Source organism: Astatotilapia calliptera, chromosome 9 (assembly GCF_964374335.1).
Source record: "Astatotilapia calliptera chromosome 9, fAstCal68.1, whole genome shotgun sequence".
NCBI lineage: Eukaryota > Metazoa > Chordata > Actinopteri > Cichliformes > Cichlidae > Astatotilapia > Astatotilapia calliptera.
The window spans coordinates 30,443,098-30,459,948 of NC_137430.1; the positions used below are offsets into that span (position 1 = coordinate 30,443,098).

At 41.6% G+C, this 16,851-nt stretch overlaps 2 protein-coding genes across 5 annotated transcripts in view; one reads left to right on the plus strand and one right to left on the minus strand.

Annotated features, from left to right (window-relative positions):
* Positions 1-16,851, minus strand: part of LOC113028823 (uncharacterized) — a 270,569-nt gene that overhangs the window by 116,634 nt on the left and 137,084 nt on the right. The window lies entirely within an intron of this gene.
* On the plus strand, positions 1,331-10,307 carry LOC145431175 (uncharacterized). Of its 2 annotated transcripts, none has more exons than XM_080306751.1 (4): positions 1,331-1,605; positions 5,120-5,225; positions 6,946-7,374; positions 8,992-10,307. In XM_080306751.1, exons 2-4 carry the CDS (start codon positions 5,208-5,210, stop codon positions 9,568-9,570), a joined length of 1,026 nt encoding a protein of 341 aa, XP_080162877.1. In that variant the 5' UTR covers positions 1,331-1,605; positions 5,120-5,207; the 3' UTR covers positions 9,571-10,307. The 2 variants fall into 2 exon arrangements, with proteins under 2 accessions (XP_080162877.1, XP_080162878.1); XM_080306752.1 differs by having other exon boundaries at positions 8,995-10,307.

Genomic DNA, 16,851 nt, shown 5'->3' on the forward strand with positions numbered 1-16,851 from the left:
ACACAAAACTCTGGGTCTAAGGACCCCGGACCATGACAATATCCATTAAGAAAAAATTACCTCCTATTAAGGTCGTGTCCAAATTCATGGGCTGCATCCTCCTGAGGACCCGGCCTTCGCGGTATACTTGGGCCGGGTCCTCAGAAGGTCGGGTAGGCTGGAAGTAAATGGCCGTGAAATTGAACGGTCTAGCCTTCTGATTAGCGTCACCGCTGTCTCGGTGGAGTTTAATAAACTCAGCCATCTGCTCCTTGCTATCTAAAATATAACCAGACACTGGCGTAAATTCTCGACTGTCTCATACTTCTGTTTAATCAGTTTTCTGTTTGACGTTTAGTCACCTGTGTAAAAACCAAGGAGGAACCCACCCAGGGGGATTAATACATTTATTTTATCTAATCTAATCTAATAACTTTAATCTCAGCCACACCGATTTACTCACGAACAAACAAAACACTGAAAAAAGCCCAACAATAACATTTTTAGGTTGTCTAAGGGACTTATATATTACGTTTAACCCGAGCAGCGAAACTCCGCGGTGATCTGAAAATGATGTGCCGGGAGTTGTGCCGTTCTCGGCCGCATCAGTAACCCTCGAGCTCCCGGCTAGCTATCGAGCTGGTGGGTAGCAGAAGCCTCCGAAAACGTCGAAGCACTTTTGCAAATATGCGATATCTTGATAAACCGAGCAGATATTTGATGTTTACACAACTACTTTAAATGTTAAAAGTTTATTTTGTGACCCAGAAAGATTAGTATGAGTAATTTTAAAACTTAGTAGCGGCCGCCATTGTTGGAAACTGGAGTTTGGCTGGGCTGCGCTATGAATTCTGGGATATGGCAGGCCACGAAGGACACACCCGACCCATCCTTCAAATTCGGGGAAAAGGAGGACGCATTTGTCGGCTGCATTCGGAGGAGTCTACGAATTTGGACAGCCTTCGGCGCGTCGCTGTGACGTAATCGGTCTACAAATGCGACCTCAGGAGGATGCAGCCCATGAATTTGGACACGACATATGAGTTTCATTTTAGTTCAGTGATGGTGGATTATAACCTCCATTCAAAGCATTCAAAAAAGAGAAGAGGAAACTGTAGAGCATGTTATATTACACTGTGAGAAGGTAACTGATCCAAAACCTCAGTAACATAAAAATGAAACTGAATCTTATTGATTTACTGCAAAAGGACTCAAGAAGTGAAAGTTATCAGGCCTTATTCCAGTTTTTAAAAGTAAAGTAAATTGTTGCTGGTCGACGTTCCAGTTCACACTCCACACCAGTTGGTGGCGGTAATTCACCATTTTGTTGTTTGACAACGACAAATACAATTTGTAGGAAGACGAAGAAGAAGGGTTGCGAAACAAAGTAAGAATGTTCCATGAGAGGAGGTGTTTGCACAGAGAGCTGCTTTTCCATTCAAAGAGAATAAAGTAGTACCAACGTTTGGATCGATATCTGCATCGATCTGCCCACCCTTGTCTCCTGGATCGTGGCTGAGATCAGCGTGAACCACGTGGGTCTCTGCTCCCTGATCTGTTTCCTGTGTTTGGAAAGAGTTGCAGCTTCATCGCGGAGTTTCTCTCGGTTTGTGGGCTCATCTAAAGGTAAGCACCGAGCTAACTTTACTGTGAGTTCAGTTCATGTTGAGTTTAGCTCCTGAATGAGGTCTTCTGCTGCTCTCCTCGGTGTCTGTTCACAGTTTATTGTGAACACGTTGAGAGAAGAGTGAGAGAGTGTTTGGAGAAAAACACCAGCTAATCATTAGCTCAGCATGCTGGGAGAAGTTGGAGCAGAAAAGTCTTTTCATTGTCCCTGCAGCTGTTTTTCTGCCTGCACCAAACCTCTACAGCCTCGTTTCTATTTGAAGTGATAACAGGAAATGGATGAGAGCGATCTGCTGCAGTATCAGGGTCACAATAAGTTTGTCCAGCTGCTCTGGATGAACACATGAGAGGAAGTGAAATGGCCTGTATTTGTCACAATGGCTGTGTCCCAATTCAGGGTCTGCACGCTTGAAGTACGCGCACTACGTACGGTGCGTACTATAAGTACGAGAAGTGCGGAAGTGAGAGGCTTGTGAAATGGGACGGTATACGCTTCGTCGCGCTGTTCAGGTTGCCTAGCAACCATGATACTAACCGCGAGACACGTTACATACAGCTTTTTTTTGACAGAAATGAAGGAGAAAAATGTTTTGTTAGTCATTCATTTTTGTTATGACATCACTTTGATTAGTTGAGTATCTGAGGCTGAGACCACGGGACTGTAAAACATGATAGTTGGGCTTCATTTCTGTGCTGAACAGTCATTTAAGATTAGTTAGTAAATAACAATTAGCTAATGTTGTTCATGAGACTAAAGTCATCTCACTGCGGTAATGTAAATATAATATGGCCAATATTATAGTATTGTCAGATTATATATATATATATATATATATATATATATATATATATATATATATACACATATATATATACACATATATATATCACTGACTTTCAGCTTGTTGTGTTTGTGCATATATGACTGACTTTAATTATTAAACATTCGCACATAAATAAGTGACGTCATATTCAGTACTTTTGACAGTTCACTCTTCGGCCGCTCCATCTTATTAGGGAAATTCCACATACATAAATGTAAGTTTCAAAACTCAACCCCATCATTTAATTTGTTTTGGATTGAAATAGAATATTACTTAAACTCTCTTAAATTAACTTCCAATAAAAAAGGTTTATCATTGATTGAAATTCATTCAGAAATGTTTAACGAATGAGCTGTCACAACTTTCAAGTACAAAGTTGTTATGAAGTCTGTCACATATCCCCCCCTTTTTTTCTTTTTTTTTGTCCTTTATTTATTCATCCTTCCTATTTCATTGTACTGTATATTGTTACGCTTATTTGCCTTGTATGTCTACTGTACAAACTGAGATGGAATGACTGACTGTTCACTTTATAATTTCAATAAAGTTTGGAAATAAAAAAGAAACCTCTTCGGCCGCTCCCTTCTGCCGTATTTTGCGGCAAAATTATCCACACTCACCACCGCGCTATGAATTGTGGGATATATGGGACCACGAAGCGTGCTCCGGACCACGCTTGATATTTGGGGAAATCGACGGCGCATTTGGAGTATGCATTTGAAGTACACTTCGAATTGGGACAGCCGTCGTCGCGTGGCGGTGACGTAACCGCACTTAAAATGCGTACTTCAAGCGTGAATTGGGACACAGCCAATAAACTTTATTGTCCAGCTGCTGTGGATGAACACATGAGAGGAAGTGAACTCCTACAAAGTCTCATTTTAATGAGTCTGGCTGCTGTAAAGTGATGCACAGGAAGATGTTAACAAAAACTAATGAAACAGAGATGAAAGTAAACAGTGTTCATATTTGAAAGCACAGAGAATAAAATATATTGTGGTGGTTAATGTGCAGCTCTTGGTGATTTGGAGAAATCATATTTTTAATCATGTTGTGGATTGAATGTTGGGTTTTATTTTATCTACAGAAGTTTTTCCCACCTGTGATCGTTCAGATTGATTTGTTGGGTTGACTTGAATCATGTGAAGGTTTAAAGCTGCACTTCCTCCAAAGAGAATAAAGTATAATCATGAAGAATGTAAAAATGTCTTCCTGTGTCAAACACAGCTGCAGTCAAAGCAGGAAGGAAAGCACTGAAACCGCTGATTAAAACTCGTTACTCAAAGATCACTGATCAATTTCCATGAGTACTATTCACAGAGAGTTGGGGAGTCGCTGCAATCACAGCATTTGATCAGTGAGCTTTAATCAGTGGTTGTTGTTCAATGTTCATGAGGATTTGCATATTAATGCTCAATAACTGTCCATTGTTCCTTCAGTGGTGCTAGGGTGCTAACATGCTAAAAGCAGAGTTACTCACCCCTAGGGTTGCCAACCGTCCCTTAAAAAATAAAAACGTCCCGTATTTCGAAACAAAAGTACACGTCCCGTATTGAGCTAATAAGGGACGCACTTTGTCCCGTAATACAGTGATAATCAAAAGTAGTCTATAACTTTTAATGGAATTAACGCTTTGTTTGAAAACATAATTCCCAGCCCCTCTCCTGCTTTGTGACCAATGAGCTGACAGCACACTTATGACAATTCGAGTATGACAAGTCAGATTACCGCTTATCTCATTGGTCGAGGAAAGGTCGCTTACGGAGAAAATACCGGAAGACAACAGATGACCACAACAAGAAGCATGGCCAACAGGGAAACAAACGCCAACACTGCGGTGCAAGTCTCGGACGACAGTACATCTAAAGCTGGACATACACTGTGCGATTTTCAAACTGCACGATTGACTCGCAGGGGTTAGAAGTTGGTAGGTCACGATGCAGGGTCTCACCCGATGCTCTGATGCGACCCGAGTGCTCACACTGTGCCTCCATAAAATGAAGGTTATAACAGAAAATCTGTCGCTCGCTCCCTCTCTGTCTTTCACTCACACAGACACACCACCACCATCAACTTTGCTAAATTGCTAATGAAAACCATTAATCAGGCAGCTGTGATTGAGCAGCAGTGTAAATCCAACTATTTTCACGGTTGTTGTGGTCGTGACATTGGCTGGTTGGCAGCCAATGTTAAGGAGCATTACCGCCCCCTGGCACACATTTCAGTGGACATTTAGATGAGAAAATATATATTTGACACATTTTAGGAAAATAATAATAAAATAACAATAAATAAAATGAATGTTCCCTTTAGAAATCTTTTCTTTTTTTGGCTCTATAAAAATAGTTGTTTTTCATTTTCTCAGGCTCTTACAGCCTTACCTGTATCATAACAAAGTGTATAAACCCCAATCCACCTTTAACATGGTCCTTCTCCCAAACCTTCAAATAGGACTTTCTGGCCCTGTCATAGTAAAGGGCTGCTTAGAATATTAGAGCCAATGTCACAAAGTTCCTCCTGAAGTATAAGTGAGTGAGAGAGTTTCCTCACTTTGCAGCACAACACGTCTCACAAGATTTCTACAAGCAATCAGAGTGAAATTTGTACTTTGTGTTGTCAGATGAACATATGAGACACTTTGACTCTTCAGTGCAGTGTGGAGCCTAACAAAGATCTGTTTTGTGTCCCAGCTGATCAGCAGGAGGAGAAGAGTCTGACGGAGCAGCAGAGGAACATTTTCAGCCATCTGGACTCAGCTGAGTCACTACAGAGGAAACAATGAGCTCAACACAGGAGGTGAGGAAAATATCACAGTTTCACCAAATAATCAGTCACGTCTAAAACTCTCATCCTCCAAACCTGTTATATGACTGTGTTGCATATTATGTTGTTTTTTTAGACTATTATGTTTACAAACATTATTAAGTCACAAGCAAAGAAAGACTACACCACAGCACATGTGTAAGGCTTATTCATCGAAATTATTTAATAATCAAATGGACATAACATTTTGTTCTTCACCCCAAAAATACACATTCAAAGCATCACAACAGCAGCCCGAACGAAGGAAAATAAAACATGTGTGTATTTTCTGTTACCTACACTGTAGAGCGTGACTTTGCCTCTAAACAGGAACATGAGCAGGGAAGAGGTTAAAGTGGGATTGAGCAGGTGGGAACCCTAAAATCAGCTGTAGTGGCTCAGCGTGGGGAAAAGAATCACAGCTCACAATAATTTCTGTTGAGAGCTCCAGTAGATTTTCTTAAAGTACAGGCTGTGATCAGCTGACCTGCTGCTCTCTGTGGATGTACACAACTGAATTCAACCAGATGTCAGCAGATGTTTCATGAGCTGTCCTGGCTGGTTTCCATCCTCTACACTGACAGTACACTGTCGTTATATTAGACACTATACTGTTGGTATGAAGGTGGAACTCAGTGAATGAATGTCAGCATCATGAGCTTCAGTTTAAATGAATCTCTGCTACACTTAATCTAACTGTGACATGAGCACCACAGTCACTGTGCACCAGTCACACACTGTTCTTTACTTTAAATCACAGTTCAGCAAACGAACCTGTTTATCCTGCACTAACCTGCAGAGGATCTTCATGCAGTCTTTAAATAACACAGTTAATCTGCCTCAGATTGTTTTGCAGCATCTTTCACAACCTGAAAAAACATAATGTCACATGTACAGACCCAATATCTGATGTCAACACATGAGGACTTACATGTAAGCTTTAATCTCCAGTTGATCAAATCCCACTGAGCAGTCCTTCCCTTTAAATCTAACCTCTCTTCTTCCTCTCCTGTCCTGTGTGTCTTATCTTTCTCCATCTCTGAGTGAAGTTAGCTCTCTTTCTTTTCTCTCCCTGTGATGTACAGCAGCTGGACCTTTAGCCAGCAACACACTGTGAGACAAACTGCACACAAACAGTTTGTGTGTTTGCTGATGTTTGTTGATAGAAACGCTGCATTTGAAATTACCTGTTTGTTCAGGTGCTGTGCAAAAAAGAAGGAAGAACAACGTCTCACTTTAACTCCTGACTATGACTCGCAGTTTTGCCTCTTTCATCTCTTTTTATATTTCACACCCTGGTGATTAGTACACGATCAGGATTGTCTTTCATGTGTTTCTTTTCAGGCTCTAATTGGTTTGATGTTTGATGCCCTTAGTGATGAAATGACTCCTCTCAAATTTCTCAAACCAAAAGTAAAAAATCTGTTTTGTAAATACAATGAGTAGAAAGTCTTTTTTTCTGTGGGGAGTAAAAGTAAAGAAAAAAAGGAAAAATATTTTAGAGTGTTTGAAAAGTCATGAATTATTTTTAACACCAGGTTGGATGTAATGTGTTAGAACTACCAGTAGGTGGTGATAAGAGACCTTTAAGGTGTTTGGTGCCACACTACACCTTCAGGTTTAAAACTAGTGTTAATGGAGGGAGTTTGAAGGTTGAGTTTGTTCCACGACTGCATTTCACTCACTGCCTCTGTTTGTATCTCTGTCACTGCAGGACCAACATGGAGCGAGAAGTCAGCGCTCTCAGGAGGCCGACAAACCTCACAGAAGAAAGGGAGAGAAAAAACACACCTGTGACGAGTGTGGGATGGGTTTTACTGGGAAGGCTAAACTAAAACGTCATCAGGTCATCCACACTGGAGAGAGACCGTTCAGCTGTGACTTGTGTGGAAAGACTTTTTCCTGGAAGAGTGCTCTAAAAAGACACCAACTCATCCACACTGGAGTTAAAGTGTACTGCTGTGATCAGTGTGGCAAACAGTTTACAAACAACACATTGTTACAACGCCACATGTTTACCCACACTGAGGGGAGACCTTACAAATGCGTCCTGTGTGAGAAGACTTTTAAAGCTCCACGTTACCTGAGAGAACACCAACAGATCCACACCAGAAAGAGACTCTACAAGTGCAGTTACTGTGAGGTATGTATTTATATTGTTGTCATTTTAGCCTGACTGTTTGGAACAACTCTGCTCATTAAACTGTGTTAGCATGTTAGCAATTCTACTGCATGGAAAAGCAGCTCTGAGTCATTATTCAGATTTTCATTTCAAATTCAAAAATTCTAATTCAAATTTTATTTGTCACGTACACAGTCATACACAGTACGATATGTAGTGAAATGCTTGGACAACTGCTCGTGACCTAAAGAAAACAAAATAGGAAAAGGCTATGAATAAGATAGGAAATAAATATGAAAAATTAAAAAGGGTAAATTTAACTAGGAAGGAATAAAATATAAATTAAGGTTAAAAATGAAATAACTGTACAACACAAATTAGAATGAAGGGTAAATTTAACTGGGAGAATAAGATAAAATATATAAATTAAAGTTGAAAATAAAATAACTGTACAACAAAATACACAATATAGAACTATATAAGAATGTATGAAGAAATATAAATAAATATATACACAATAACAGCAGCGTGATTTAAGTAATGAAGTGATTTCAGTTGTGATTTTTGTTTACAGGATCATGAAAAACTAAAAGTGCTGAAAATTAATATGATGGTGTTATTTAATGTTCAGGCAGTTTCCTGGTATATAATGACATTTTTATTATTTCCACATAAAAGGCCTTTTGTTTACAGAGCCTGATTCCTCTGTTAGGAGTACATGGAATAAAATAAAACACAAATGAAAATAAGCACAAAACCAAACATTCAGTAATCTTCTATTATGGTTAACAAAGTTGTGTTGTTACGTAATAGTATTTTAGTATAGTAGTAGTGTTAAAATACTCATTTAATATTATAATTGCAGTGTCATGGGGGTAGTAGTGTTTTTCTTGTGTCCCATTCAGCTGAGTGTTATAACTACACAGTTAGTGTTATTAATGCAGTATTAAATTAGTATTATTGCAGTGTTACATTAGTAGTTTTGCACTGTGTTGGTACCCTGCAGATATTAGGATAGTAGTACTTTAGTGCAAGTCAGATGTTATTGTAACATATTAGTAGTATCAGTATTAATGCAGCACGGTGGCACGGTGGTTAGCACTGTTGCCGCACAGCAAGAAGGTCCTGAGTTCAATTCCACCATCAGGCCGGGGTCTTTCTGTGTGGAGTTGGCATGTTCTCCCCGTGTTTGCGTGGGTTCCCCCCGGGTACTCCGGCTTCCTCCCACCGTCCAAAGACATGCAACTTGTGGGGATAGGTTAATTGGATAATCCAAATTGACACTAGGTGTGAATGTGCGAGTGAAAGTGAGTGCGAATGGTTGTCTGTCCCTGTGTGTTGGCCCTGTGACAGACTGGCGACCTGTCCAGGGTGTACCCCGCCTCTCGCCCTATGACAGCTGGGATAGGCTCCAGCGCCCCCTGCGACCCTGAAAAGGATAAGCGGAAGTGAATGGATGGATGGACAGTATTAATGTAGTATTATGATGGTAGTATTGTAGTTTTTACAGCCCACTAAACTGAGTGTGTTAACTGAAACAGTAAAATGTAATTGGACGTCTGCAGAGATGCTCTTTATTTCAGGCGACGTTCAGGATAAAAATGATGAAGGACTAACTTACACTGTGTCTTTGTTTAGAAGCAGAGCGACACAGATGGATCCAGTTCTCAACCCTGTCATCACTGTGGTGGTGGGAAAAACTTCCTCTGTGACCTTTGTGGAAAAACTTTCAGCCATAGAAAAAACCTAAAAACACATCAACGTAAACACACTGGAGACAAACTGAAACACTGCAAAGAATGTGGGAGAAGTTTCACCACACCAAGTAGATTAAAACGCCATGAACTGATTCACAGTGGGGTTAAAGAGCACCTCTGTGATCAGTGTGGGTCATCTTTCACCACTGCAGTCAACCTTAAAGAACACAAACGTGTCCACACAGGAGAGAAACCATACAAGTGCAGGCACTGTGACAAAAGCTTTTCACGCTCAAGTCATTGTAACAAGCATGAACGTACACACATGGAAGGAAACTACAGCTGTGACCAGTGTGACAAGAGCTTCAGGAATCTCAGTTCATACACCACACACAAACGATCCCACGTTACTAAAAAACTGTTTCACTGTTACCAATGTCCCAAAACATTCACTAAATTATCTGCTCTGTGCAGACATCACCTTGATCACTCAGGGCTGAAATCGCTCCCATCACAGTGAATCTGCAGAGACAGAAAGATCCTCTTCTGCTTTCAGGGTGAGACTCAAAACTCCTGAGATCAGGCTCCACAGAGTTCAGATGGAATCTCCTGTAAAGATCTGATGAGGCAGCTATGAATGAAAATGGTTCCCTAGTTCCATTTTAAGCTTTCTAAACTGTTCTACTTCAGTGTTCATGTTGAGTGGTTTGCTTTGCTTCAGCAGTTGGATGAAAAAATCTGTTTTCATGTTATCAGTGACCTCCTGACCCAGTATGAACCTTCCAGATCCCTCAGGTCATCTGGATCCGGTCTTTTATCAGTTCCCAGAGTCAGAACCAGACACGGAGAAGCTGCATTCAGCTTTTATGCTCCATATATCTGGAACAAACTCCCAGAAAGCCTCACATCAGCTGAAACACTGAGTTTATTTAAATCCAGGTTGAAGATTCACCTGTTCTCAGCTGCATTTGAATAAAACACCAAATCCACACTTTTAAGCTTAAATTTCAAAACTTACATTTTAACTACTGATTATATCTACTGTTCTGATTTTATCTACTGTTTTTTTTAATCCATTTTAAATCATGCTTTTCATTTTATTTTATTTTTTTAATGTCTCTGTAAAGCACTTTGAATCACCTTGTTGTTGAATTGTGCTATATAAATAATCTTACCTTATCAAGTTTTTATTGAATGTATTTTGAACGTGAAGTCTTGAAAATGTTAAATAAACATTTAAAATGTTAAACAAAGAAATAGTTTGAGCTGTGATTTCGCTTCCTGTTTTTCAGAGTAAAGACTGAAGTGACAAATGGAAACATGTTTACAGTCACAGTCAGATGAACTGTTTTCAGTGGCACAGATGGAGGTTCATCAGAGGAGGAGACTTGGCTGTTCTCCACTCACACTGAACAGGGTTCCTGCAACTTATTAAAAATCTGAAATGTAAGAACCTGAAATGTAAGAAAAATAAAATATTCAAAACCTGATTTCCGGTAATGGCGGCAAAGTGAGGAGACCCGTGCTTCGCGAGCTCAGTTGTCTTTTTCGTTAAATACTCTCTGTAAATCCAAAATAGAACTTACGTTTTGACATAGTTCGTTTGGGAACATATGAGAACGCTAACATGCCTAAAAAACTGAACAAGGACAAACAAAAAACTACGTCTGAGGCACAAGACGAAAGCGGGGTGGAGGAAGGGCAGATGGACGCTATGCATGAACACGAGCAAGAAAAGCAACCTGCAAACCCAGAAATGCCTTCTACCTTGGACCTTTTAAACGCTATTCGATTGTTCAAGCAAGAGTTCCATACTGAAATGGGTGGTATTATGTCAGCAATAGGAGCTGTTCAAGCTGATATACAAAAATGTGGAGGGCGAATTGACGAGGCTGAAAAAAGAACCTCCAACGCGGAGGACGAAATCACCTTATTGAAAAATGATATGGAATGCCTTGAAAGACAGGCCAAATTTCTATCTAAAAAGGTGGAGGATTTGGAAGGAAGAAGTCGGCGTAATAACATCCGAATCCTCGGCATCCCTGAGAAAGAAGAAGGTACAGATCCACGTACTTTCATGGAGAAGTTTATATCGGACATTTTGAAAATTCCCCCTCCTGTCCTGGAGAGAGCGCACAGGATAATCACAAGGCAAAGCTCCATTGCAAACCGATCGAGAACTTTTATAATTAAGTGCTTAAGTTACAGAGATCGAGAAGGCATCATGAAAGCCGCTAGGACGACAAAAGAACTGACGTATAAGGACAATAAGATAGCCTTCCTGCCGGACCTGCCTGCAGAGACATATAGACATCAGCGTCAGTATGATGGTATGAGGAAGAAGCTGCGGGAGATTGGATCGTGGAAACATCGGATCATTTATCCAGCGAGGCTGCTTTTGACCAACGAGGAACGTACGCATGTATTCGATACACCAGCGGACGTGGACGCCTACATTAAGAGCCTCAATCAAGTACAAGATGTTTGATAAGGTATATGATGGTAGATCACTAACTCGTAAATACACTAAGTGTATTTATGAACCATAATGGACAGAACAATTTATTATATTGCCAAAGGGTTGTTATACAATGCTGGGTTAGACATTGGTTGTTTTGTTCTCTTAATAAGAGTTACTAGTAATTTCACTTATTGTGTCAAATGTGTGAGAGTAAAAACTTGACAAGGTGGATTTATTTCTATTGTTATTATCTTTTTTTTTCTTTAGTTAAATTCTTTTAATCAATTGTAATTACTTTAACAACTGTTGCTAAATGCAGGTGAATAGTTCCTCGGTTTAGGGTGGACATGTTCCAAGAAGAGGGCGGAAGTAGTTTTGGGGTTAAGGGATGCCTGTATATTCTTACACAGGCTGGGGTGTGGGAAGGGTTGCTCTCTCAAATCGGTAAATTCTCAACATGGTACAATACTTTTCTTTTGTGTATATACAGTGGGGCAAAAAAGTATTTAGTCAGCCACCGATTGTGCAAGTTCCCCCACCTAAAATGATGACAGAGGTCAGTAATTTGCACCAGAGGTACACTTCAACTGTGAGAGACAGAATGTGAAAAAAAAATCCATGAATCCACATGGTAGGATTTGTAAAGAATTTATTCGTAAATCAGGGTGGAAAATAAGTATTTGGTCAATAACAAAAATACAACTCAATACTTTGTAACATAACCTTTGTTGGCAATAACAGAGGTCAAACGTTTACTAGGTCTTTACCAGGTTTGCACACACAGTAGCTGGTATTTTGGCCCATTCCTCCATGCAGATCTTCTCGAGAGCAGTGATGTTTTGGGGCAGTCGCCGAGCAACACGGACTTTCAACTCCCGCCACAGATTTTCTATGGGGTTGAGGTCTGGAGACTGGCTAGGCCACTCCAGGACTTTCAAATGCTTCTTACGGAGCCACTCCTTTGTTGCCCGGGCGGTGTGTTTTGGATCATTGTCATGTTGGAAGACCCAGCCTCGTTTCATCTTCAAAGTTCTCACTGATGGAAGGAGGTTTTGGCTCAAAATCTCACGATACACGGCCCCATTCATTCTGTCCTTAACACGGATCAGTCGTCCTGTCCCCTTGGCAGAAAAACAGCCCCATAGCATGATGTTTCCACCCCCATGCTTCACAGTAGGTATGGTGTTCTTGGGATGCAACTCAGTATTCTTCTTCCTCCAAACACGACGAGTTGAGTTTATACCAAAAAGTTCTACTTTGGTTTCATCTGACCACATGACATTCTCCCAATCCTCTGCTGTATCATCCATGTGCTCTCTGGCAAACTTCAGACGGGCCTGGACATGCACTGGCTTCAGCAGCGGAACACGTCTGGCACTGCGGGATTTGATTCCCTGCCGTTGTAGTGTGTTACTGATGGTGACCTTTGTTACTTTGGTCCCAGCTCTCTGCAGGTCATTCACCAGGTCCCCCCGTGTGGTTCTGGGATCTTTGCTCACCGTTCTCATGATCATTTTGACCCCACGGGATGAGATCTTGCGTGGAGCCCCAGATCGAGGGAGATTATCAGTGGTCTTGTATGTCTTCCATTTTCTGATGATTGCTCCCACAGTTGATTTCTTCACACCAAGCTGCTTGCCTATTGTAGATTCACTCTTCCCAGTCTGGTGCAGGTCTACAATACTTTTCCTGGTGTCCTTCGAAAGCTCTTTGGTCTTGGCCATGGCGGAGTTTGGAGTCTGACTGTTTGAGGCTGTGGACAGGTGTCTTTTATACAGATGATGAGTTCAAACAGGTGCCATTCATACAGGTAACGAGTGGGGGACAGAAAAGCTTCTTACAGAAGACGTTACAGGTCTGTGAGAGCCAGAGATTTTCCTTGTTTGAGGTGACCAAATACTTATTTTCCACCCTAATTTACGAATAAATTCTTTACAAATCCTACCATGTGAATTCATGGATTTTTTTTTTCACATTCTGTCTCTCACAGTTGAAGTGTACCTCTGGTGCAAATTACTGACCTCTGTCATCATTTTAAGTGGGGGAATTTGCACAATCGGTGGCTGACTAAATACTTTTTTGCCCCACTGTATGTAACACCGGTGAAATTGAATAAATATAATAACAGAATTCCAGATACATGTTTTAAATGTGGAGAAGCCCGTGGAACATTTTTCCACTGTATATGGGAATGCAGAATTGTCCGTGCATTTTGACCGGACCAGGCGGAGCTGCAGACTCGGAGGCCGGACCAGGCGGAGGAGCCGGTGGTGGCTGAACGGCCTCGCCAGAACCATCAGCAGACACTGGGACGTGCTGGCTGGGTCCTCCCGGACCCCCAGCTGACGAGGCAAGAGGCTGAACGGGCCCCTCGGACCCTCCAGCGGAGACAGGTGGCTGACCAGAAGATTGAGGAGAGGAGCGACGGTGGCGTCGTTTCCTTCTGAAGGAGGGAACTGAAACTGGCGGAGAAACGGAGACCTCCTCCTCATCCTCCGACCACATGGCCACCAGGAAAAAGGCAGGCGAATGGGCAGGCGAACAAGGTCCCGGCTGGTGTGAGGAAGGAGAGGCAGTCTGAGGTAGCGACGAGGCAGGTGGTGAGTGTGTGTTGTCCTGGAGCGGCGGTAAAGAAGTGGAGGTGGAGGTAGAGAGAGCAAGCTCGCCAGCCCTGACTTGCTCCCTCCAGGCAGCTATGGAGCTGCCCAGCACAGTGTCCATAGAAAGCTGAGTAAGCCAAGGGTTGCTCCGAATGATGGCATCTACAGTGCTTAGCCCAACTGCCATGGTCCTCAAATCATTGGCCTGAGCAATGCGGTCAAGGAGCTTAATCATCCGCTCCATCTCAGCGTTTAATCCAAAAGCTAAAGAGTCTGCGGGGTCCATGTTCTGGTCGTGATCTTCTGTCAGGTTAAGGCTGTGTGCAGGTAGGAGTGGAAGTAGAAGGACCCAAAGTGCAGACACTCGGAGGCAGAAAATGGCTCAAAACTCAGCTTTTATTGCTGGATGGCAAAAAGTAGTGATGGCCCGCTTGAAGCTGACGCTCCGGAGCGTGTGTCGAAAAAAACAACACACTGGTTCAGAAGCACTGTGTCGAGGCTTGCTTCGTTTGGCAAAAGTCACGTGACCAGTGACGTCTGAAGCTTCATTACGTACGTAACTGCTTCGGTACCTGATTCAAACGGATATAAGGAAGTGAATCATCCACGGGATTCGTGGAGTGTGTTGATGGTGACAGATAGCGACGAGGTGATCATTCCACTGACAGATATGGAGCCAGCGAGGAAGAGAGGACGTTCTGGTGTGTGGGAATATTTTGAGTTGATTTTGCTCAATTCATTTTATCTGCCGAAGTGAAAAACCTGAAATGTCCAAAATCATGTTTTCATAATGTAAATATCATTACAGCATATGACTTTAGGAACACTTCCATGTGAATTAAAGCTGATGAAGACTACAAAAATGTATTTGACACTATACGTACATGACATTGCTACACAGTTTAGAAAATCATTTTGTTTATTGTTTTTAGGTGATAGTCTGCAGGACCCAGGAATACCTGCATATCTACCAGCTTGCAGTGTGGTTCCTGCACTCCACAGCCTCTTCTGTTCCATGCAAGTGGATTTTCTCCAGGGCAGGAGAAACTATTTCTAAGAAAAGAAACAGACTCAGCCAGCGCACAGTAACACTAATCCTCTTTTTAAATGTAAATAACAAAAGGGCTACCTTACATAGATCATGTTTTTACTTTGCAAGTTCTTGATTAGGGGTGGGTTTTGATTATCGCTTTTCTGATTACAATCCATGCTAAATTGAATAAAGTGATATTGATTCATTAAAATCCCGTGTCGATTTGTAAATTAACGTTATTATGCCTGAAACGCCAGCATCTCAGGTTAAACCTCACAACATGTCGTCAAACACCATGCAGCTAAAACAGTAACTGGGAGCAGGTTTACGGATTCTGCATACAAACGTGAACACAGAGCGCGGACCCGACGCGTCAGAGTCAGATTTTGGTGTGTCGTCGGGTCCGCGCTGTGTTTGCCTCTTTTTTTTCGCTGGCTTCTGCAGCTGCAGGTTTCATAACTCTCTGTTTACATCTCTAATTAAGTCTCACATGTGTCAGGTTTCTTTTAATATATACGAAATTATGGATATATACTGTTAAATGATCAGACTTGTAATATTTCTGACTGAGGCAAAACTTTCCAGATTCCAATCAAATTGAATCGGATCCTGTATTGAATCAAAATGATTCTACAAATCAGTGACGATGCAGCCGTACTCAGCTTCCTAAGCATTTTCCCTTTCCAGTTCACAATCAATCCCACCCCTAGGTCAAAAATATGTATAGGAATTGGCCTAATCTAATATTTTGTATGAACCTGTCCAGCTGTCCAGTGATTAAACGACAAGTAGATGGAGGCAGGACTTCACAGCAGGGGCATACTCCATAATGTGCTGTGCATTATCATATGTATATTATATATATTGCTCACTTATTGTATTTACCAACATCAAGGAGTTATGAGCAAAGAAAGGCCACACCATAGTGCATGTTTAAATAGGGAAAGTTTATTGATCAAAATGTATTACGCAGATACGCATTACATTTTTTTCAGCCCCCCAATCGAGAAAACAAAACCAATTACATGTTCAAAGCAACGGAACGGTGGCCCAATATCAGAGAGAACTCCACTCTTGAGTGAGCAGTGATAATTGAGCAGTCCGTTTTATTTTGCAGATTCAAGCTGCTCTTCAAAATTTTCACCACCAGATGTCACCGGAGAGGACTGTGTTGAAAAGCTTCGAGTAATGAACCGTTTTTCAATACAAGCTTCAGTGCTTCGGAAAGCTTCATTTGGCCATCACTAGCAAAAAGTAACAGAAATCCAAATAAACTTACATGACCAGGCAAACGGAACACACAGCATAAATGAGAGTAGATCACAACACAGACACAAAGAAACACGGGGCTTAAATACACAAAGGGAGCAATCAGGGAATGGGTAACAGGAGGGAAACACAGCTGGGGCAAATCAGGCCTAACGAGCCAAGGGGAAGCAAAACCAGACACATTAACATCAGACATGGACTTTCAAAGTAAAACAGGAAACATAACACAGACTCACAGGCAGGCACTATAACAAAGGGAACAAAGACGTGGGACTAGGGTAGACACAGACACTGACTGGATGTGGGGATACAGCAGACAGGGGAGACAGCAACTATGGAACACAGACAGAAAACCAGAACACTAAAACTCTAACCAAACCCCACCCAGAGAACCTAAACTAAGAATGATCCTAAAACCCATAAAGCAAAGCTAGAAAA